At 36.1% G+C, this 24,706-nt stretch overlaps 1 protein-coding gene across 3 annotated transcripts in view; it reads right to left on the reverse strand.

The window, feature by feature from the left end:
• Positions 1-24,706, reverse strand: part of LRRC49 (leucine rich repeat containing 49) — a 149,080-nt gene that overhangs the window by 30,381 nt on the left and 93,993 nt on the right. For all 3 annotated transcript variants that reach the window (XM_007084559.3, XM_007084558.3, XM_042988486.1), the window contains 2 exons: positions 21,674-21,757; positions 17,006-17,175 (listed from right to left, as the gene is read on the reverse strand). In XM_007084559.3, coding sequence (XP_007084621.2) covers positions 17,006-17,175; positions 21,674-21,757 — 254 coding nt within the window. The remainder of the gene's footprint in view (positions 1-17,005; positions 17,176-21,673; positions 21,758-24,706) is intronic.

The raw sequence follows: 24,706 nt of genomic DNA on the forward strand, positions 1-24,706 counted from the left end.
CCAAAGACTTTCAAAAGAATATCTAGAAGTTTTGCATTCTTCTGGTTATATATTTTAATTCAAAAAGAGGCACAAGTGAATAAAAAATAACACTTTAAACCCAAATTATTTATATCAGCTAAAGATAACTGACATCTAGTTTTAAAACAATAGATTTAATATATCACGGATATCTTTTCACGTTAGAACAAATAACATTTTCCTAATCTATAAAGTATCCCACTGTGCGGCTGGGAAAAAACCCCCACATTTTACAGAACACTTTTTCTATATTAAGAACCATATAATATAAAAATATATTTATAAAACACCTGGGAAGACACATAATTACTGCTAACAATAGTTTACCTCTCAGAAGTTAGATTAAGGAGTAAGTTTGACTTTCTACTTTTGAATACCTCAATGTTGTTTGAAAATTTGTAACTGTATACTAAAATTATAAGCAGTAAAATTAATGACAATATCCTCCCCATTTTGAAATTAAAAATGATGAAAAACAATCCACTATTTAATATCTCTGTGTGTATATATATATATATATACACATATATACATATATGTACATATATGTATATATATGTATACATATATACATATATATACATATATATATACACACACACATACACATATGTATGATACACATAAAATCACTTCACGTACTCTACTGAATATGAGAATTGTTACTATTTCCAAAGCAGGAGCCACATTTTCTGTAAAAGGGACCCAAATGTTAGCCAGAGAAGACAAGAAGTCGCTCAATCCAATTCAAATTTTTGGATTTGGGAATAGAGATGTAACTATTTATTTTACCCAATCTCAAAAGTCAAACAACGCTTGGCTTTTGTTCCATGTGTTTTCATTCTGCTATTTTTTGTTCTCAGGCAGTATTTATTTGCCCCTGCTAATATTAGTACTTTGCCTTCCTTTGTGCTCCTATTAACTTCTGTATACTCCTCCAATATATCATTACTCATACTATATCATAATTATATGCTTATAATTTGCCTTCTTGATCAGTGAATTCTTTGAAGCTAAAGACAATTTTCTCATCTTTGGGGCCCGGCAGTGGGTGTTGTACCGTGTATATTGAATAAATGAATTATTAAAGATCTTCACATTTGATAATGCTGACATGGGAGGGGAAGACTAACAAACGATTAACCTTGTTGGCTTATTATATTTTACTGGACTTATGTGTACTTTTTCAGAGGCACCAGTTAACTTGTAACACATCTGTGTCTATAGTAACAAGCTGGGTAATAACATCAGTCAATTCTAAGTGAATATACAAGCAAGAAAATACAAAGAGGCTTAATTTCTGCCACTCTGGTCCTTGAAACAACGATTATTATATGACAGCAGTAAGACATTCAATAAGCAGTAGTATGTGAATAATCTTAGATGATAAATCCTATAAAGGTAAGGGATGATAACAGAACAAAAACCAGATGGAGTTAAGAGCTCCTTACATTGTGCTTTGTGTGATAGCTTTGGGCTGAGCTATGTAAAGCATACAATCATTTCTGGAATAAGGAAAGGAAAGGAGTTGTATTTCACTGCCACTAAAATACAGAAGGCTTGCTGTAAAGAGTGCATACCCCTGTTACAGCACTTACCACGCTGCATGGCAATTAGCTGCTTACTTGCCTGTCTCTCTTACCAAACACCGTGATTCTTGAAGGCTCCAACTTTGTCACATTAGTAGCTCTATCAACTAACGCAGCTCCTAGCACATGTTGTGGTCAATAAATATCTCTTGCATGAATTAATGAAGTGAGACAATTAAAAAATTTTAATGACTATCTATTGAATCTTATGAAGGATGTTCTGACTATAAGGTGTGATTTGAGCAAAGGGGCAGAATCAGTGATGCAGATACAGAATAAGGGTTAGCAGGTTTTCTTGGGTGAGGCAAAGGCAAATACTGAAGAAGTAAGGGCAAGGCAAGAAAAAAAACCCCAGCAAACTAGTTAGTTAATGTCATGATGCCTACATTAATGCCACGATACCCAGCAAACTGAGTTCATTTTAATGTAAAAATGATGGGGAATCCGACGTATATACCATAAACATGAATAAATCCTTTGAAAAGCAGTATTATTCTCTGTTGTATATTTGGAAGTGTTTTGACTTTCTTTTCTTTTCCATATGATTAAAAGTTAAAGAACATAAGCTCCAAGATAAGTCTTGCATCAGAAAGGAATTATTTATTTTGTATAAAGATTTGTCAAGCAAACTGTTGGGAAAATAAGTGAAATAATAAGTGTAGACTCAGCAAAACAGCAATATGGTTACAAAAGAAAGGAGAAGTAAGTTCCAACTTCTATAGGTCTCACGTGGGCATTCTGTTAAAAAACAAATGGCAACTTTTCTGTGCTACATAAAGGTTCATCCTTGTCAACAGAAAATGTGGCACCTGTTAAACAGGTCATAGAATTATCTAACCCACTTCAGTTATTATCTGAATGAGGCTTGAACTTAGCCTCAAACTCTGGCCAATGTAGAGTAGAGGAATCTGTTCTTTGGGGAATAGGTTTTTTTTTTTTTAATGATGTGCATAAAAAATGACTTGGAAAATTTGCTAAAAATGTTTACACATTGGGGATTGTTCTTCCAGCTTTCCTTGTATGCTTGGCAGGCATGTCCCCATCTTTAGTCACACATACATACATACATACATATTATTTCACTTGTTCATTCATTCATTTATTCACCAAACATTTACTGAAAGCCCACTATATATAGGGCACTGTGCTAAGGATTTGGGCATAGGCAACTAACTCATCCGTATTGATAAAAACAGTCAGTATAGAGATCATGGACGTGTGTTGAATATATCAAAACTTTCCTCACTTTCATTGGCCTCTAGTCCCAGAAATAGAACTGCTCTAATCATACTCTGGAATTAATTTAATAAACCCATGAAATATAATTTCTAAAATTAGAAATATAATTTCTAATTTCTAAACCTCAACTTCTCATTAAACAAATAGGTTTATTTGCCAAGCTTACTATGTGTCAGGTATTATGATAGGCACTGGGGATATAAAGATCAATTAAGATGTACTTGCCCTTACCATATATGACAGACCCACAGCTAAAATCATCCTCTAGGGGAAAAACTAAGAGCTTTCCTCCTAAGGTCAGGAGCACAACAAGGATAACCACTCTCACCACCATGGTTCAACATAGTACTAGAAGTCCTAGCCTCAGCAATCAGACAATAAAAAGAAATAAAAGACATCCACACTTGCAAGGAGGAAGGCAAACTTTCACTCATCCCAGTGACATGATACTCTACATGGAAAACACAAAAGACTCCACCAAAAAACTGCTAGAGCTGATACATGAATTCAGCAAAGTCACAGGATATAAAATCCATGTACAGAAATCAGTTGCATTTCTATACACCAATAAATAAGCAGCAGAAAGAGAAATCAAGGAATTGATCCCATTTACAATTAAACCAAAAACCGTAAGATACCTAGGAATAAACCTAACCAAAGAGGTAAAAGATCTGTACACTGAAAATTATAGATAGCTTATGAAAGAAATTAAAGATGACACAAACAAATGGAGAAACATTCCATGCTTATGGATTAGAAGAACAAATATTATTAAGATGTCTATACAGCCCAAAGCAATCTACACATTCAATGCAATCCCTGTCAAAATTACACCAGCATTCTTCATCACAGAGCTAGAACAAACAATTCTAAAACTTGTATGGAACTAGAAAAAGACCATGAATAGCCAAAGTAATGTTGAAAAAGAAAACCAAAGCAGGAAGCATACAAATCCGGACTTCAAGCTATATTACAAAGCTGTAAGCATCAAGACAGTATGGTACCAGCATAAAAACAGACACAAAAATCAATGCAACAGAACAGAGAACCTAGAAATGGACCCACAAATGTATGGCCAACTAATCTTTAACAAAGCAGGAAAGAATATCAAATGGAAAAAAAGACAGTCTCTTCAGCAAATGGTGCTGGAAAAACTGGACAGCAACATGCAGAAAAATGAAACTGGACCACTTCTTCCACAATACATAAAAATAAATTCAAAACGGATGACAGACCTAAATGTGAGACAGGAAACTATCAAAATCATACAGGAGAAAACAGGCAGCAACCTCTTTAAACTCAGCTGCAGCAACTTCTTACTAGACATGTCTCCAGAGGCAAGAGAAACAAAAGCAAAAAATGAACTATTGGGACCTCATCAAAATAGAAAGCTTCTGCACAGCGAAGGAAACAATCAACAAAACTAAAAGGCAACCAACAGAATGGGAGAAGGTATTTGCAAAAGACATATCACATAAAGGGTTAGCATTCAAAATCTATGAAGAACATATCAAACTCAACACCCAAAAAGCAAATAACCCAGTGAAGAAATGAGCAGAAGACATGAATAGACACTTTTCCAAAGAAGACATCCAGAAGGCCAACCGACACACGAAAAGATGCTCAACATCACTCATCATCAGAGAAATACAAATCAAAACTACAATTAGGTATCACCTCACACCTGTCAGAATGGCTAAAATGAACAACTCAGGAAACAACAGATGTTGGTGAGGATGCAGAGAAAGGGGAACACTTTTGCACTGTTGGTGGAAATGCAAACTGGTGCAGCCACTCTGGAAAACAGTATGGAGGTTCATCAAAAAATTAAAAATAGAATTACCCTATGACCCAGCAATTATACTACTATGTATTTATCCTAAGGATACAAAAATGCTGACTTGAAGGGTACAATGCACCCCAATGTTTATAGCATCGTTATCAATACTAGGCAAGCCATGGAAAGAGCCAAATGTCCATCGACTGGTAAATGGAAAAAGAAGATGTATACATATATACAATGAAATATTAGTCAGCAATCAAAAAGAATGAAATCTTGCCATTTGCAATAACATGGATGGAACTAGAGTGTATTATGCTATGTAAAATAAGTCACTCAGAGAAAGACAAATATCATATGATTTCACTCATATGTGGAATTTAAGAAATACAGATAAACATAGGGGAAGGGACAGAAAAATAAGATAAAAACAGGGAAGCAAACCATAAGAAACTCTTAAGTACAGAGAAAAAAGTGAGGGTTGCTGGTAGGGTGCTGGGTGGGGTACTGGGTTAAATGGGTGATGGACATTAAGGAGTGTACTTGCTGGGATGAGCACGGTGTGTTATATGTAAGTAATGAATCACTGAATTCTATTCCTGAAATCAATATTACACTATATGTTAACTAACTTGGATTTAAATTTTAAAAAATGAAAGAAGAAAAAGAGAAGACAAAAATCATGATTTCACAAATATGTGGAATTTAAGAAACACGACAAACATAGGGAAGGAAAAATAAGATAAAAACAGAGAGGGAAAGGGGCACCTGGGTGGGTCAGTCGGTTAAGCATCCAACTTTGTCTTAGGTCATGATCTCACAGTTTGTGAGCTCAAGGGCTGCATTGGGCTCTGTGCTGACAGCTCTGAGTCTGCTTCAGATTCTGTGTCCCCCTCTCTCTCTGCCCCTCCCCTGCTTGTGCTCTGTCTCTATCTCTCAAAAATAAATAAATGCTAAAAAAATTAGAAAAAAAAAAAAAACAAACAGAGACAGAGACAAACCATAAGAGACTCTTAAATACAGAGAACACACTGAGGGTTTCTGGAGGGGAGGTTGGTGGGGGATGGGCTCAATGGGTGATGGGCATTAAGGAGGGCACTTGTGGGGATGAGCACTGGGTGTTATACGGCAGTGATGAATCACTGGGTTCTACTCCTGAAACCAATACTACACTGTATGTTAACTAACTTGAGTTTAAACAAATAAATTTTTTAAAAAGACTAAGAAAAAAAAAAGACCTATTAGTCTTTAAAGAGCTCCCAATATGAATGGTGGGTAAAGAACAAGACAAATATATACATTAATTGTAATACAATGTACTTATTTTCATATAATGAGTATTTAAAAGATATGCTATGAGAACACAGAAGAAGGAATTCTTCTAGTAGGGAGAAGTCAGTTTTCAAAAGAAGGTAACATTTGAACGGGTCCTTGAAAGATGAATAGTAGAATTTCACCAGAAATAGAAGGAGGAAGCACACACAGGTAAGAAAAACTAAATGAAAAAAGGCATAGAAGCCTAATTATATATAACATATTCAGGTAAGAAATTTTGATAAGGCTACAACACTGAATGAAACATATTGGAGTCATAGCTGAAGATGAATCTGAAAAGTCAGATTTTATCCTATAGAGGTTGAGGAGCAGAAAAAGTCATAAAATATCAAAACAGAAAGGTAATAGGACCATATTCGATGCATATTTTTGAGCCCCTCCAATGTGACACGTATGGAGCTAGGCGCTGGTGCCACAAAGACGAGCAAGACATTTCTCGATCCTCAAGGATCTACCTCAGACCAATAAGTTGGTCAACCTTGTGGAAGATGTAGCAGAGAGAGGCTGAATGGAGGGAGAATAGTAGGAAAACCAGTGCAATAGTGTTGACTGGATCATATAAGGGCATAACAAAAAGGAGGGCATGGTGCCCTGGAAATGGAATTGGCAAGAAGGCCAGACAGACCTTAGTTCAAATCCTAGGTCTGCCATTGGCAAACAGATGATTTGGGGGGCAAGTTATCTAGTTTCTTTGTAGTTGAAGTTCCTAATGTGTAAATGGTGATTACAATACATATTTTTTCAAAGTTGTTAGAGACTAGAAATATTCTAAATCCTATCTAATGCTTAGTTCAATACATTATAGTGATTATTATTAATAAAAGAAGAGAACATAGATATAACAGATGTTTAAGAGAAAATAAAAGTAGAACTTAGTGACTGATTACAGGGAATAAAGGAGAAGAATGAATAAATGTGACTCAAATTTTTAGAGTAGATGACTGGATCAAGTGGTCTAGTGTTCTACCCCTGTCTAGTCTAAATTAGCACTCTGAGAAGTGTGGCGTTTTTCTGCGAAGGATCCATGTTTTAAAATTTGTTTTCCCATGAAGCCCAATACATTTCCATGTGTATTTCCCCCCTCAAATATTATTTATAGAACAGCAGGCAGTCTGCCATCAAATAGGAATTCTCTTCAAGACCTTCACACTCACGTGGTTAATTACATGTATAAATGCTTATTTAATCAACTTGATCTTTCTATGAGTCAGAAAAGGCATATTCTATGCCTTCTTGATTAGTATAGGACTCTAAGAAACGAGAGTGTAATTAACTTAATGCAATAAAGTAATGAGTCCCTAAAAGCCAGGCTAAATAAAGAATATACTCTTAAATGCCTGAATGGGCAAAAAAAGAATATTTCAGAGGATTACGGAGTTTTTTGGTTTGTTTAAAAAAATCTTTAGGCTTTCTATAACAGGCTAGAACAGAAAGACTTAAAATATTTCGGAAGATTCTTTTCCCAATGAAAAAGTGGTGCTGATTCCTATAATAATGTATTTTATGAATTTCTATTACAACATTCATAGGTGTAGAAATTCATTTTATGCATTATATTTTATTATGGTAGTGTTGGCTAAAGTACCACAGTGTTCATAGACAGGAAATGACCAAAAATAAACCAGCTTCACTGTATGCATCCAATGTAAGCAAAGAAAACATTACACCAAGTACTTTCCCATTTCTGGCACGGAAAAGAAACCTGCAATATGTCATTTTACTATAGAGCTGTCCCAAGTACAGTGAAACAGTGAAATCATTAATGGGATATACCAAAGTTTTACAGAATTTCTTCTCTTTATGTGCCTGTAATTTTTTCATGGATACTTGTTTCCAGGCATTTAGTTACACACCCATAAGCCAAAGGTCACAGAAACTCTAACACAAGAATTAGCCACTTTTCTGGCATTATGAAATACTAAAGGCTATAAATGGGATTGTTAAAAATGGAAAAACTTATGTAGCATTAAAAAACAAATTGGAACCCTAAGGAAGGGACTCTCTGACCCTCTAGCTTTCTACCGTCAGAAAGAGCCAGGCTTATATCATTCCAGAAAGATGAAATTAAGTTATATTTTTAAAGACTTACAGAGAATATAGTAACACAACTTCTAAAATTTAAAACATTTTACTGTGTACTTTCAGATAAACCAGCACAGAGACTGGACACATGTGTTTGAAATCTCCCTCTAAAAGCCCATTAAAGCAGTTGAACTGGTATAAACCCACAACAAGTACAATCGTTGGGGGGAGGGGGAGGGACAATCTGCTGTAGGAAGTTTCAGAAAACTTCTGGAAACTGTAAAGAATGTTGAGTGATGAAGAAAAACAAAAAAAGTCATTGCTTCGAATACATACAAACTGGAGACAAGAACAAAGATGTAGGCCAAACTGCTCAGAAGGCTCTGGAAAGGAAAGAACAGTAGATATGATAGAAGATGGGTGTAGAAGTAAGACTGAAGATCTGTAAAAGGATCCTACCACCTACTTCTCTCACTGCCTATAAAACAGTCAGGCTGAGCGGCATCACAGATGAGTGGGAAAAGGAAAGAATTCTCATTAAATAGGAGTAGGGCAACTGGCCATTCCCATGTGGGAAAAACAAACAAATCGGACCTCTGTCTCAAACTTAAAAATCAATTCCAAGTGTAATAAAAACCAAAATATGAAGGGCCAAATTTTCAGCTTTAGGAAGACACAATGGGAGAATATTTATATAATCTCAGTGTAGTAAAGGATATTTTTCCTTAAACACAATCCAAATGGGTAAACCACAAAAGAAAAGGTATATAAATTGGTATCTTCCAAAATACAAATGTTGTTTAAAGGCAAAGACGTATCTGAGATTGCTTGGGGGGAAGCAAAGAGTGAAAAGAAGGCCCCGGACCAAAATCTGAGTAACTCTACCATCTATAGGTTGAGAGGACAGAAGTACTTGAGGATATTAGAAAGACACATAAGGCTAGAAAAGGCTACTAGTAATATGATGTAAAATAATAAATTGTAAACAATGGTCCAAAAGGAAATATTAAGACTGAATTAGGTCAGGAAGATAGCAGGCTTCAAGAAGAATAAAGTCTACTCACGAGATAAATGAGAAGTTCAAAGAAATTTGAACGTAGTAAAGGCAGCACAAATTTCTTCATTTAGTAAACAATAATAAATAAATAAATAAATAAGTAAATAAACAAATAAAAGATAGAAAATCAGAAACTCCAGATAAAAACAAACTATGTATGGGGTGCCTGGGTGGCTCAGTCAGTTAAGCATCTGACTTCAGCTCAGGTCATGATCTCACGGTACGTGAGTTCGCGCCCCGCATCAGGCTCTGTGCTGACAGCTCAGAGCCTGGAGCCTGCTTCTGATTCTGTGTCTCCCTCTCTCTCTGCCCCTCCCCCGTTCATGCTCTGTCTCTCTCTGTCTCAAAAATAAATAAACATTAAAAAAAAAATTAAAAAAAAACCTATGTAAGAAGGCATGGCTCAAATGTGAGGCAAACTAGAGTGTGGCATGGCTTTGAACACATTTTGAAGTGTGATGAAGCGGGGGACTATTTGCATTTGATGCTAAGATTATTTTCCTTGAATGGTTTAGGAAGCAGAAAATGAGATTTACAGTACACTACTTAATGCTCAAGTAAAAAATAGTTACATAATCGCAGAAATGTAAACACTGCTTACTAGTTTTCAACCTTTTTTATTGAAATTTTTAATTATTTATTTTTGAGGGAGGGGGAGAGAGACAGACAGACAGACAGTGGGGGGACGGGCAGAGAGAGAGGGAGAGACAGAATCCAAAGCAGGCTCCAGGACCTGAGCTGTCAGCACAGAGCCCCATGCAGGGTTTGAACTCACAAGCTGTGAGATCATGACCTGAGTCAAAGTTGGATGCTTAACCACCTGAGCCACCCAGGTGCCCCTACTAGTGTTCAATCTTTAGAAGCTACCAATTGACAATGTTGTGGTTATAGAACAGACACAAATAATTTTAATATCAAAATGTAAAAGCATAGCTCATGGTATATAGCAAAACTGTGGTTCCCAAACGAGAGAAAATGGTAGAATAGGGAACTCCAAAACTGCATTCCTCCACAAAAGTAACAAATATGCTAGCGAAAACTTTCAGAATCAACTCTTTCAGAACTCTGGAATCTAAAAGAAAAAAACATTTTAACAACCAGGGAAATGCATACTGAAGAAGAAACATGCTGAATTTCAGTATGAGAGTTCTGTGCATTTTAACTTACACTGCTAACATCCCCTACTCCCTAGCTCAGTGGTGGTTTGAAGATGGCAGCCCATATTCTCTGTGCAGGTTGCTGGTACTAGAAAAAGTAACACATGCCTTACTCTCAAAGAGCTGTGGTCATGCGTTTGACATGTCTGGTGGGTCCCAGCTAAATAGCCTGCCTTTGTTTCACGTGCCTCAGAGTTTCCCCTGGGCACAGGTGGCTTCGTGCGTGGCATTTGTCAAAAGCATTTAATGCAAAAATGTTTTAGGTGTTGCCCCGTGGGACAAAAAAATAGAGCAAAAACCTTAAGACAAAAAGAGGCTGGGGAAGAAGATAGTTGGGGGATTGAGGGCTTTGTTAAGTTCTTGTGCATTTCAGGGAATGAGAAGACCCTAAAGAATCATCTCCAATTGTTAAAAGAAAAAGACAAAGGAAGAATCTCGAAATAGCAAGAGAGAAATGACTAAGTGACTGGTCCTGTTCAAGGGACCCTCAGGGACCCTCAATAAGATTAACAGCCAGTTTCCCATCAGAAGCCATGGAGGGCAGAAGGCAATGGGATGACATATTTAAAGTGCTGAAAGAAAAAGCTTTCAACCAAGAATTCTATATCCAGAAAAACTGCACTTGAAATGAAGAGAGAAATTATGACATTCTCAGATCAAAGCTGTGCTTACTGCTAGTACACTTGCCCTACAAAAAAAAGCTAAGGTAGCCCCTTAGATTGAAATAAAAGGACACTAGGTAGTTACTCAAAGCCAAATAAAGAATATCAGGAAAGGTAATTACATAGGTAAATATAAAAGCCAGTATAACTGTATTTTCAACTGGTACCTCTTCTTTTCCTCTATATGATTTAATAGACAAATGCATAAAATAATAATTATAAATCTATGTTAACGTGCACATAGTATATAAAGATGAAATTTGTGATAATAAGAACATACAGAGTGAAGCCATATAGGAGCAAAATTTTTATCTATTATTGCAACTATGCTGGTATTAATGCAACCTAAACTGTTATTATTTATGATATTAATTGTAATCCCCAGGGTAACAACTGAGAAAACAGCTAAGAAATATACACAGTAAAAGGCGTGAGAAGGGAATCACAATGGCACACTAAAAATCACTTGAACACACAAAAAAAGTAGTGGAAGAATTGAGGAACAAAAAAGAAATCAGAGAGCAAAATGATAGAATTAAGTGCTTTCTTATGAGGACTTGATAGATTAAATTCTCCACATAAAAGGAGGTTTTTAGCAGAACGAATTAAAAAAATAAGATTTAACTATAGGCAGTCAACAAGATTAAAAGACACAAATAGACTGAAATTGGAAGGATGGAAAAAAGATATTCCATGCAAATGATAACCAAAAGAGAGCTAGAGTGGCTGCTAATACCAGACAAAATAGACATCATGTCAAAAAGTCTTACAAGAGATATAGGAAGACATTTTACATCGATAAGAAGGTCAATCCATCAGGAAGGTGGAACAGTTATAAATATAGTGCATTTAACATCCAAAACATATAAAGCAAAAACTGACAGAATTGAAGGGAGAGATAGATCTGCAATAATAGTTGGAGATTTTAATACCCTACTTTCAATAATAGATAGAATAGGCAGAAAAATCAATAAGGAAATAGAAGACTTCAAGAACACTATAAGTCAACTAGAGCTAACATACATAGAAGACTTTATCCAACAACATTAGAATATACATTCTTCTCTAGTGTGCATGGAACATTCTTCAGAATAGACTATATGTTACGTCACAAAACAAATCTCACATAAACCACCTTTTCTGAAAACAATGGAATAAAACTGGAAACCAGTAACAGAAACCTGGAACATTCACAAATTTATGGAAATTAAAACACTTTTAAACAATGGGTCAATGAAGAAATCACAAGGGAAATAAGAAAAGTATAGCTCATAGAAAGTTGCAGTGTACAAAAGTGGGAGAAGTAAAAAGAAGGGTAGACTCATCTTGCACAATGCAAACTTGAAAGCTACTGTCTATAGCAGATGGAGCAAAAAATAGAGGTTTAATTATAGTAAATTACAAAAGTTATCAATAAAAGAATTCTAGGTATATAGTGTTGGGGGATAACAAGTGAGTGAGCTGAATCCTTGTCTATTATGGCCAAAAGTCTATCTAAAATTTTTTTAATGTTTATGTTTGAAAGAAAGAGAGAGAGACAGAGCAGGGGAGGGGCAGAGAGAGAGGGAAAGAACAGAATCGGAAGCAGGCTCCAGGCTCTGAGCTGTCAGCAGAGAGCCCAATATGGGGCTCAAACTCATGAACCGTGAGATCATGACCTAAGCCAAAGCCGGACGCTTAATCAACTGAGCCACCCAGGCGCCCCACAAAAGTCTATCTAAACTTTATAAATCGAGAAAGCATAATATACATTTAGAGATTTGGTAGAAAAGGAATTAGCGAGGTATTATTTAAAACAAAACACAAACAAAAACAGCAGCCACATAGGTAAAAGGAAAATCAGGTGACTATGCTATCAGGAAAGTGAGTGCAAAGGGCCCTTCAAGATGAAGAGTGTCAACTATGTCAAATGGTGTGGAGAGCTCAAGTATAAAACAAAGACTTCAATTTCAAACAGTCAGTCTGGATACTCTGGTTAAGAGCTCCTGGTGTAGGGGTGCCTGGGTGGCTCAGTTGGTTAAGTGTCCGACTCAATTTCAGCTCAGGCCATGATCTCACGGTTTGTGAGATTGAGCCCCATGTCGGGCTCTGTGCTGACAGTATGCTGGGATTCTCTCTCTCCTCTCTCTCTCTGCTGTCCCCCCCCCCCCACCTTGTGCATGCTCTCTCTGTCTCTCTCTCAAAATAAATAAACAAACTTAAAAAAAAGCCTCTGGTATATACATATACAAGGTATAATCAGCTCTTTCAGAAATATTTCTATCTTTCAGATGCAAGAGATTTTACATGAATCACACAACTGCCAACTAAATTGAAGAAATTATCATTAACCATTGTAGAAGTTACAAGTAATTTTACATTAAAGTTTCACCAATAATTCACTACGTTCAGAGTTTTACTTTTCTGACTTCAAATATCATCTGTGTCTCCTTGACTTCACAGTGTTTAAGTTCTTAAAAGGATCAGACCAAGAAAATGGTGTCTCCATGGCACTTTGAACTTACATCAGTAAAATACAAATCTTTTGCCAGAAATCGTGGATCGCTTTCCAATGACTCATTACTGCTCTCCACATCCTCTCCACTGAACCCATACATCACTTTTCCCATCTCTCCCAAACTCTTCCTTTGTACTTCTTGCTTAAAAGGCCTCTCTGACTTTGTGGAACTTTTAATAAAAATTCTGAAACTCTTGGCAGTAAGTATAAGGCATAACAATTTTCACTAACAGATACTTCCTCTTTCTCTTGGAACTCATTGCTTGTTTTTGAGGTTATAAAAGTGAAGACGCTATAATTTTAAATGATTTTAGAGGATCACAGAACGTTTGGCCATAAGCTGCCTAAAAAGTTCAAAGCGTTGGGAAAATCATATTAGCAGTCTGGGATTCACCTGTCAGAGATAGTTTTGCCAGGTAAAAGAGCAAGTTAATAAACAAAGACATTTCTGCACTCACTGTAGCCGCCAACACCAATAAAATGTGAGTAGTGAATGGTTTAACAAGAGCATAGGATGCATGACTCAGACTGGAGGGAGATAAGGCTGATCACTGCTGAATACATTGACCCCTTGTTCCATATCTAGTTCTACCATCAACTGCAATATGTTCAATAATAGCTTCAACTGATCTCCCTCTGGTGACCTTCACTTCTCCTCTTCTCCAACGACCCACTCCCATGGCCACAACAGTGGCCTCCAAATTGCTCTGAATGTTGTCATTACTTAGATATGTCCTGCCTTTAAAATCTTCAACTTCAACATCTTAACCCTGACCATAAACTCCCACTATCTGAGCTCACTATTAACCCTCTTACTTCCTAGGCTTCTCATCTTCAACTTCATTTAGACTTCTGGTCTCAGAAATACTAAATTTTCTCCTAATCTGTAGGCAACCGTCTATTTTTTAATTCTTTAAAAGTCTAGCCCAGACCATATGACCCATCATTTTTCCTTTTATCATTATACTTGAATTTTTTATTATTTACCTTTGATCCTTTATCTCCTATTCTTTATCAAACACATAGCTTCTCTACTGTTATACCTACCTACTCTGTGCTCCTGGAATACTCATTCAACAATTCTGACTATAGTTGCTACAATTTCATAGTCTCTAAGCTCATTTAGTTCTTCAGAATTTTCCTTCAATCTTTCAACACTTCCCTAATTAGCTCCCTCTGGATACCAAACAAGACGTGGAAAAATGGAGATATACCATGATTTTTAAAGTGATGATTTATTATCTTAAGAATGTCAATACCTCTGAAATTAATACCTTAAATGTCATTTGAGTATGATTCTTAACGTTTCTGTTTAGATGAATAATTTTTCACTGAAGTATAATCAACATACAATGTTAGTCGTAGATTAAATGATTTTAAAGTTCATATGGAAGAACAAGTGTGGGAGAATTAAAACTCTGAATAGTGAAAATTTCCCCTACATAGACATTAAAATGTACTACAAAACTACTATCATCAAAATAGTTCTGATTATTAACACAGATAAACAGATAAGTGAAATGGAATAGGAAGTTCAGAAATATTTCCAAATATTTACAGGAACTTAATGTAAGAGGCAAATGGCATTCTCATTAAAAAAGAGAATATCTTAATTAAGCAATGCTATGATCAATTAACCAACTGAAATAAAATCAGGTTAGACTCTCACCTAACACTACATATGAAAATAAAGTTGATGTAGAAAGGACTAACTTTTAAAACCTTATTAAAATTTTCGAATATAATGTGTAAGATTATTTGGATAAACTTGGATCTAGGAAACCATCTTAAGGAAGATAGGAAAAAAAATTTTTTTTAAAAAGAGCCATCAGAAATAAACTGACTTGTGTAGTGTATGTCATAAATCTAAAGTTCTAACTTTATAAAATGTTATAGTTCTGACCAAGTAAAAGAATATTACATAAAGCTCTAGGGCAATATAAGAAGGATATATACTTGTTTTATAAATTGTCACTTGATTAAAATCACTATTCTTATTGCTTTATTTTGCTAGCTGAAAGGGCTGAGAGGCTCTGCATGTGGATATGATACCCACGTGAGCTAAAGTAAGTACACGGATCAATATAAATTAATCCTATAACTAACATTTTTGAAGTATATTTGTCTAAATATATGTCACACTCTTTAACTCCAGAAAACTTCCAAAATGTTAGTCTAATGCCTCTTAAATTATTTTCTTCATGGCATTCTTTGTGTATGAAAAAGTTTATAGAATATGACCTAAAAACTCAAAAGAAAAGCTACATCACATTCAGTTTGAAGTGTGCTTCATAATTTGGTTAAGGTCATTAGGTAATAGAGCTTCATCAAATGAAATGAAATTGGTATGCATTCTATCTTTGACTTTTAGGCTTTATTTTTAAGTTACATATAATATATTTTTAAAATTATAAATAAACTATAAAAATAAATATGCTTTATATCCCTCACATTTACTTGATTCCAATATGCTTTCTTAAGAGGAAGAGAAATATGTAAAATCTACATAATGTACTCAGATTTGCTCACAAACCAGGGGATATGTAATTATGTGGCACCTATGTCACAGAAGAAAAGAGGCTGTAAGGCACTGGGATAGATCGATATTATAGAACACAACTGGAGTAATTATTCAGATTTTATGCCAAAATTGCTTAATACTATTAGTTAGGAGTAAGGTCTTGTGCTGGCTGCTGGGTCAAGACCATCAGCAATCGGAATCAGGATTCTTTTCCTCTTCAAGTTATACTCTAGTAGGGAAGACAGGAAACAACTAATTACCCACTAGTTATTTAATCATGGTTATGTAAGTGCTGAGAAGGGGGGAGTGCACAGTACTGAGAGAGATAAGAGGCATATCTGATCTAGTCTAGTCTCCAGGGGGTAGTTAGGGAAGGCTTTCCGGGGACGTGAGGTTTAACTTTAAAACTGGCAGGCTGGCATTAGCCAGGGCAGGGGGAGGGAAGCAGGGCAGGGAAGTAGTGGCAGGGGACAACACAGCTGTTTGTAGCAGCAAGGCTCTGAGATGGGAAGCAACCGATCTGAAAGGCCCTGACGCACCGTCAAATTAGTGTCCGATGGTGAGGGATGAAAAAGGTGAGGTGGGTAGAGGGCCTCCTAGGCTACATTAAGTAATCTGGGGTTTTTTTCCTATGAAAAATAGGAAAGTACTGAAGTGTGTGTGTGTGTGTGTGTGTGTGTGTGTGTGTGTGTGTGTGTGTTTGTGTGTGTGTGTTTTAATTAGGGGTCAGTTTATATTTTCAGTATTTCTACCTTCACTTTTAAATTTAAACTTCTAGGGGCGCCTGGGTGTCTCAGTCGGCTGAGCGTCCGACTTCGGCTCAGGTCATGATCTCACAGTTCGTGGGTTCGAGCCCCGAGTCGGGCTCTGTGCTGACAGCTCAGAACCCGGAGCCTGCCTTGGATTCTGTCCCCCTCTCTCTCTGCCCCTTCCCTGCTCACGTTCTGTCTCTCTCTCTCTCTCAAAAATAAATAAATGTAAAAATAAATAAATTTAAACTTCTAATCTTAGTAGGCTTTCTTAAGACAACTATTTTTAAATAGTTATATGTGAAATAGGTCCCCATTTCTGCTCCAAACTCAGTTCCCCAAAGACACTAGTACCTGGAAAGAATACCATTCATACCCTGTTTCCTCTGGAAATGCAGAGACGACGGCGCTTCCATGGAGCTGAGAGGGGTCCTGAGAAGGAGAGTCAGAAACTTTTGTATCTTGATTTGTAGCAATGTTGGGTGTTCGATGCTGTTGCAAGTCCCACTTTCGAGCTACGTTGTTAATTGTTAACCTTTTCTTCTCCTATGAAGAAGTTTATTGTGACAAGAATTATATAAAGCAATTTTTGCAGCAGGCGAGTATCCCTGAAGCAAGTTGTCTGTACTACTTATCACACTTTTTAAAGGAGTCTTACTCCTTATACGTAGCTGCAAATAGGCTCCTAAAAGTACGGCGGCCTTATTTACCCTGTGCATTCAAACATCTCAACCGCGGTCTGTCATCCTTAAAGAGAAAAAATTACACACAAACAATAATTACTCCCGTTGGAGACACGAAAATTAGCTACCTGAAAGTTTAATTTGACAGAAGTTTTTATACTTGTTATCTGAGATTTTGATTGGACAGAAATTTATATGCCTCTGTGTTTCAACGTAGCGAGAAGAAAACTAATAATATTTTAATTTCCCTACCTAATAATTCAGACTACTACGATGCAATAATCTTGGTTGAGAGGTGGGGAGAAGAAGGGGGATTGGTCAATGTTCCAAGCTTCACAGCATGAATTACAATGTCTGAAAATGAAGAAGTACATAAAGACCACTAAAAGAAATTGTACTAGGTTGAAATATTTCTAGGTAACTAGTACCATCCCAGAGGAATAGGAAAGAAGTAATTCAGTATCTGCAATGGATGTCTTAGTAGAGTGGTTTTCATACTTTACCTACCGTGCCTCAAACCACCTGGAGAACTTCTTAACCCACCAACTGCGGGTTCTCACGCCTTTCGGATTTCGTGTGTTTGAGGTGGGGCTTGAGGATTTGCATTTCTAAAAGCTCCCAGCTGTTGTTAAGGCTACTGGTCCCGAAGGAAAATGTGCCAGGTTGCAATGTTTCTACTCAGCTTGTATTAAGTTGATAAAGAAAATAATCACTACTCTGGTAAAGTCTCCATTATCAAAAGTTAACATTTTTAAATGGCATGTCGATATGGTCAGAGTGCTAAAAGTAGACACTTCCCCTTTCCTCTTTACTGACAGCACGCTCATCCAGTCAGCTGTGTGATACTGACTTCTCACCTGCTGACTCTGGAGTCGGTGAGGGCTGTTAGGAAGATTCTTTGCCCATTTCCTCAGGGAATATGTACATGTAGAATAATACATTTTTGGTTCCATCTCTTTGCCTATATTTGGAGATCTAAAATTTTAGCATGGAAAAATGGCATTGGGTAGGAATGAAAACTGACAACAAAGCTTAATTAAAACTAAACTTTTTAGAAGTTCTGTGTTTAAAAATGTTTTTAGCATGGGTTCTTTCTGTTGCATGGCATTTCAAGTTTGTCTATATCGTTAAATGGGTTATGCTTAATATGTGTATACTTCTGAGACTTTGGGGCATTTTATGCGTATCCCCCTTGTCTAAAGCAAGTAGGAATCTGCTATTCTACTGTCAAAAAAAATTTTTTTTTCCAAATCTATATTAACGGCATCCTACCCTAAGGAATTCTATTTCAGTTATTCATGGATAACTGATACAACCCAATTCTTAATCTAAGTAGTGTCATTTTTACTCAGTATCAAGCTACTTTGAAAGAGCCAGGGGCAGTGAGTTAATAATGGCAGATGGCTGTCACGCTGGCTCCATGCATTTGGTTTCCTGGCTGACTGGTAGTTGGTGGAAAGAAATATTCTTAATGAGGCAGATATAGCTATGTTTAGAAAAGAGATACACAATATCTTTATACCACTGAGTATGTTAACAAATTTATAAGATACCCTGAAAATACAAACACTTTCCTATACCTACCCCAAAGTTAAAGTTCCTTTATTTGGATCATTGAAATTAGATCAACACCAGGTTGACTAAGAGAATGGAAGACGAAGAGTACTGGGGCCAGGAAGAGGAAGACATATTTTAAAACAGGAGTGCAGTCAGGGGTCAGGTGGGGGTCACTGGCTGGCCAGGGGGCCACATAAGGGCTCTAGGTATCTGGTGCAAGAGAAAAAACAGGAGAAAGGCCAGAGATTCTACAAGGCAGAAGAGGGCGTCCCCAAGGAAAATCTTCTGCTTGAAGATCATGGATGCATTTGGCATATCAGTTATAGACATGTCTCTACAGCTAGATAGCAATACATTGCCAAGTCCGTGTTAAGGTGGCAATTATTTTAGAAGATTCCAAATTTCAGCTTTTGTCACTTGAGTCTATTCTTCATAATCCAAGCAATTCCACACCAGTATATCCTGTAACCATCACTTCCATTTATTTCCAAGGTTGCAAAGAAAACAGAAAGATAGAAAAGCAACGAGGCAGAAGATACGTGTCAATGAACTCTTCTGGTCCCTTCATAACCACCCACCCGCTTTTCTTAACGATCAATAGGTGTTGTCGCATAAACAATAGCCAGCAAATGCTGAGGGTCTTTGGTACTGTGATCTCAAATCTGAGCTAGGGCTAGAATCCAGATCTCTGGATTTCCCATGCTTTTCCCCTAACTAAAAAATTTTAAAGCTAAATAACTCTCATAATTAAAGAGTCCTATTTAGTGACTTCAAGCGAAGCATTCTTTTTTTTTTTTAAGTTTTTATAAAAATTTCCCAAATGTGTAAAACCCACATTGGCTAAATATTTAATGGCACATTTCCAAAAATGCCGACAGTGGAAAGCATCTGAATTGGGTACATAAGAAAAACATTTTAGTGCAAAGGTGGAGTCAAGTGCAATTTGTTGCCTCAACTTGTAAGTTGTAAGGCTCAACGTACAATGGTGCCTTTAAAAGCTAAATCGCCAATGGAGCTTCTTTGTTTTTCTTCCTTTCCATGCTCCAGTGCTCAAACAAAAATGTACTTTTGGTCCGAGAGCTTTATTTATTTACTTATGTATTTTTATTCATTTATTCATTCATTCACTTATGTACCTGAAAGCAGCAGCTGTACAATAGGAAATATAGTTGATCCTTGAGCAACATAGGGGTTGGGTTAGGAGTGCTGACAATCTGCATAGAACTTTGGACTCCTCAAAAACGTAACTACTAATAGCCTACTGTTGGCTGGAAACCTTCCTGATAACATAAACAGTTGATTAACAGATACTCTGTATGTTATATGTGTTATATACTGTATTCATATAATAAAGTAAGTTAGAGAAAATAAAATGTTATTAAGAAAATCATAAGGAATAGAAAATCCATTTACAGTACTGTATTGTATTTATTGAAAAAAATACATGTAATAAGTGCACATGTGTGGTTCAAACTCATATTGTTCAAGAATCAACTCTGCTACTTTTTGTAAATGAACTATTCCAAAAGTTTACCAATAGTATCATCTGGCAATGGTAAATCTTGCTCCTACACATTTAAAAAATATTGCCTACAACTATATTTCCTATAAACCAAAGTGTCTTTTTGGCCAACCCTTAGAAATATTCCAAAATAGTTAAGACTAATATCCTATTGGCTAAAATCAATATGACAGAGATGTCAAGAGAGGGCTTAGGTACATCTAATTAATGGGATGAGGGGAAACATAAAAGTTGGGGAGGTGTCAGGAGGTTAGAAACAACAGCAAGTGAGAAAATTGTAGCACAATGGGTAAGAGTTCTAAATACTTTTGAAGTAGTAGGCTTGAGCCAAGAGGGTTGGGACCAAGTTGGTTTTCTTTTTTGTGAATTTCGGAGTAGTTTTCATAGAGTAAGACATATTGATTCAAGCATACCCCTTGATCGTTTTTGACAAATGCATACACCTGTGCAACCCATACCCCTATCGAGACCCACATTTCCATCGCCCCAATAAGTTCCCTTGTTTCCTAAGTTTATTTTGTACAACTTTGTATCCCTACTGGTCATTTTTTGAATTCTAAACGGCATTTTCATTTTTAAAAAGAAAAGCACCCACATTAGACAAGACTGAGTAATGATAACCAGCGTGATATCTTTAATTTTAGAAGAGGATGAGCATGATCCAGGCTGTAAACTGTAAGCTGTCTTCATTCATTATACTTCTGTGATGCGAATGTAAAATATTTTAAGAGGAAGCATTTTATTTAAGGAAAATTTATCTGATATGCTAAATTATCTAAATCTAGTTTAAAACAAATTTTAATTCTTAAATCCTCAAAATCTTTACCACCTCTACAGAAGAGAGGCTAGTAGAGAAAGTTTTTAAATGTAAGAAGCAATTATTACAAAAGAAACCCATGTATCAGAGCTCATTAAAATAGCTCAGTAAAGACAGTGGTCTATTACACTGGCTTCTGAAATGAAGTCCACATGGCAGGGACACACAGGGTGACGCACTGGTGTGGAAAACAACTGTAGCTTGTGCTCTATTTTCCATCTCTTCCTTTTAAAATGTCTAGCTTTTGCATGTGTTTTATACTGTACATTATGTCGCAATTCAGAAGCACAGGTTTATTCATAGGTAACCGCTAAGAGTTTTCAGGGTAAGTGTTAAAAACATTCTACTGATAGGAATGAAAACTTTACCAAATGTGGAAACTGCTCTTTCAGCTGACTAGCTAGCTAGTTTCGGCGTAGGTGAGCGTGTGGGCACACACATGCATGCACTCGTTCGAGAAAGTACCTTAAGCAAGGATTGTTTATGACTTTCCCGCTTCTTCTCTTCCTCTTTTTTGGCTACGACAGATGCCATACGCCTTTCTTCTTCCTAAAAGAAAAAGTGTTGACAAGTGTTATGAAGTACTTAACCTTTATTTCTTGGGTTCGGCAAGCCTGGTTCTCTTTGTGGGAAGCGTACGACTTGCTCGTAGAAGAATGTCTCGTTTTCTGCTTCCTTCCCAATTGTAAAAAAAACTATGTTCTCAACTCTACTCCCAATTGTTGATGTGAGTTGAGCCTAGCTAATACACGAAAGAAAACAGAATGAGAAGAGCAAGAAGAAAGGGGGAGGAGGTTTACATAGTTTTTTCTCAAGAGCCATGCACTACAGTTTCACATAAAAAGACTTAAAATCTTTCTACTATGAAGATAAAAATGACCAGCATTACACTTCTCACAACTTTTATTTGATCTATGGATGTAAATCAGAGCTTTTTAAGTAATAAAACAAGTGTGAAAGCCTTTTAAAACTCTCCATATTAAATATTAACAAAATTATTCTCCATTAATACATTACTTTTACTTTCTTTAAGTTGATTTGGCCAGTCTAATTTCTTAAATTCTAAAAACTACAAAATAACATTATGGTTTAGAAAAAATTTTAAAAATCGGCCACAATTCCAACATGGTAAATCACATCTTGTCATTTCTGTGTCACCTTATAATATTCACTATATTATATGTATACACAATGTGGGTCATGGGTTTTTTTCCCCCTAAAGATGATCACATTTTGTAAATTATAACCATGTAACTTTAAATTTTAGTATCAAAAGATTTGCAGGTGTTCAAGATGATGTCACAATTTGAGAAGACAATTCCTTCTGAAAAGACAAGCTTGAAAATATCTTCAGAGATAGAAACTACAAAAAGTAATTTAGCACATTTGAAGAACTCTTTCAGAAATGAAAACACACAGAAAGTAAAATGAAAAACTCCAGTGGAAGGGAGTTGAAGAGCAAATTGTACACAGTTAAAGAGAATCAGGCAACTGGAAAACAGGTCAGAAAAAATTTTCCCATATACCTTCATAGCACCGTATCTTCCCCCACAACAGCACTTAACCAGTTCCATTTTAATTATTTCTGCTACTCTCTCTCTCCTGTCCTACCCCAAAAGCTCTTTGAAGGTATGGACCATGTCAGCTCCTGACACAGTCAGGAGAGCCAATAAATATATATTTGAAGAATTAATTATTAAATATACATCTTCATGGATCTGTTCAATAATTTCCTAAAACCAGGACCACTAAATCAAATGGAAGACACCTTTTTCTAGGGCTCCTGATATGTTGACAAACTGCCCTCCATAAATGTAGTATTGATTTCCACCCCTACCAGAAGTCGGTGTGTGATTTAAAACATGACAGATAGTCACAAGAGCTGTTGACCAAGTATTCCTGTGTCTTTCCACGTCCAGGACATACTGTATGATAGCAATTCTTGTCCCTTGAAAGTTAGGTGCGGTTATGTGACCTCCTTTGACCAATGTCATATGAACAAAAGTAACATGTGTTTACTTCTGGAGGAAGATTTCAAAGACCGTGAATGGCATAGCTGTTCTCTCTCTCACCTCTGCTATAGGATCTGTAAAGCTCCACATGGTGGGTACTTGGAAGGCCTTGGTGCTGGAACGAGGACAACACAGAGCAAAGTTCCCAGACCACATACTATGGGCAGACAGGCAGTATGAGCATGAAATAAACTTTGTTGCTTTAATCCACTGAGGTCAGAGAAGTTGTTACTACAGTATAACCTAGCCTATCCTGATCAGTACATGTATTATGTTAGAAGTAAGGAAGGTCAAAGAGGCCAGGAAAATGTATTCTGGGGGGTGAGCCATTATAAATACTTCTGAAAAGAAAGAAAAGACCTAGACTAAAGAAGTATATAAAAAATGCACAAAGAAAAATTATCACGGAGCTAAAAAGAAAACCAGAAATGCATCCATTGGAACACTCTAATTTTAGAAATGAAGAACTGAATATTCTGAGAAGGTTAGTAATTTATACAAGGTCACATGGCTAGTGACAAAGTCCAGATCAGGATCAGAAGCCATGTCTTGTGAGAAATGGAATTTGTAGTATTTTTTATAACAAGAACATATTTAAATGTATTTTACTGATTTTGGAAAGATATAAAAGCTATTAAAGTTTAGTAGTAATCTGCTAGATGGTTTAATTGTTTTAAAGGGAATGGAAATTGAATGTGACTTTTGGTGAATTTGAAGTCTTTTACAATATGGAAAATAGTTATTCTTGGTGTTTGAAGGCTGAATAGTGGTTATGAGGAGAAATATAGTGAATAGGAAATTCAGAAGCTTGATTCCTAGCTTCCCAAAATAGCTGGATTAACAATTAAACTCTTTGGTTCAGTAAATACTGATTTGGAACCTATTAAGTATAACCTATTTCAGAACAAACTTTTTAAAAGAGCAAACTATATTGATGTTCAATTGTTGATTCATCTATAAAATGTGAACTAGAAACAGATTGGTAATTCAAAGAGCCAATTTCAAACAGTACTGGAAACTGTATGGATCACGTATTACACATACTTAACAGATGATTTCATCAGATTTTCAAAAAGAATTTGAGCTTCTATTAAAGGCAGTAGGACTTTAAAAGGAAGGCTAAACCTAAGAAAACTGGATACATGCCAAATCAACTCAAATATTGAGTGTTTTAAGGAATTTATACATCTGATGACTATATTTCAGCCCAAATAATTATAGAGTAACTAAACTTGGAAACAAAAATCAACCTCTAATTGTAAAGATAAGCTATAAATCTGTTGGTAAGAAGGAAAAAACTGTAATGATAATAGGTCGATGTCTGGGATCAAAGCCATATCCTTTATATAGCAAAGGAAAAGGATCTATCTGGGACCAAAAAATATATACTTTTTTCCTTACTTCAGTCTGTCATGAAGATAAAATATAGAAATGACTTCAAATTAATTAAGAAGTACTGTGATTTAATAGGTGTTTGATAACTTAG

This window comes from Panthera tigris, chromosome B3 (genome assembly GCF_018350195.1).
Source record: "Panthera tigris isolate Pti1 chromosome B3, P.tigris_Pti1_mat1.1, whole genome shotgun sequence".
Classification (NCBI taxonomy): Eukaryota; Metazoa; Chordata; class Mammalia; order Carnivora; family Felidae; genus Panthera; species Panthera tigris.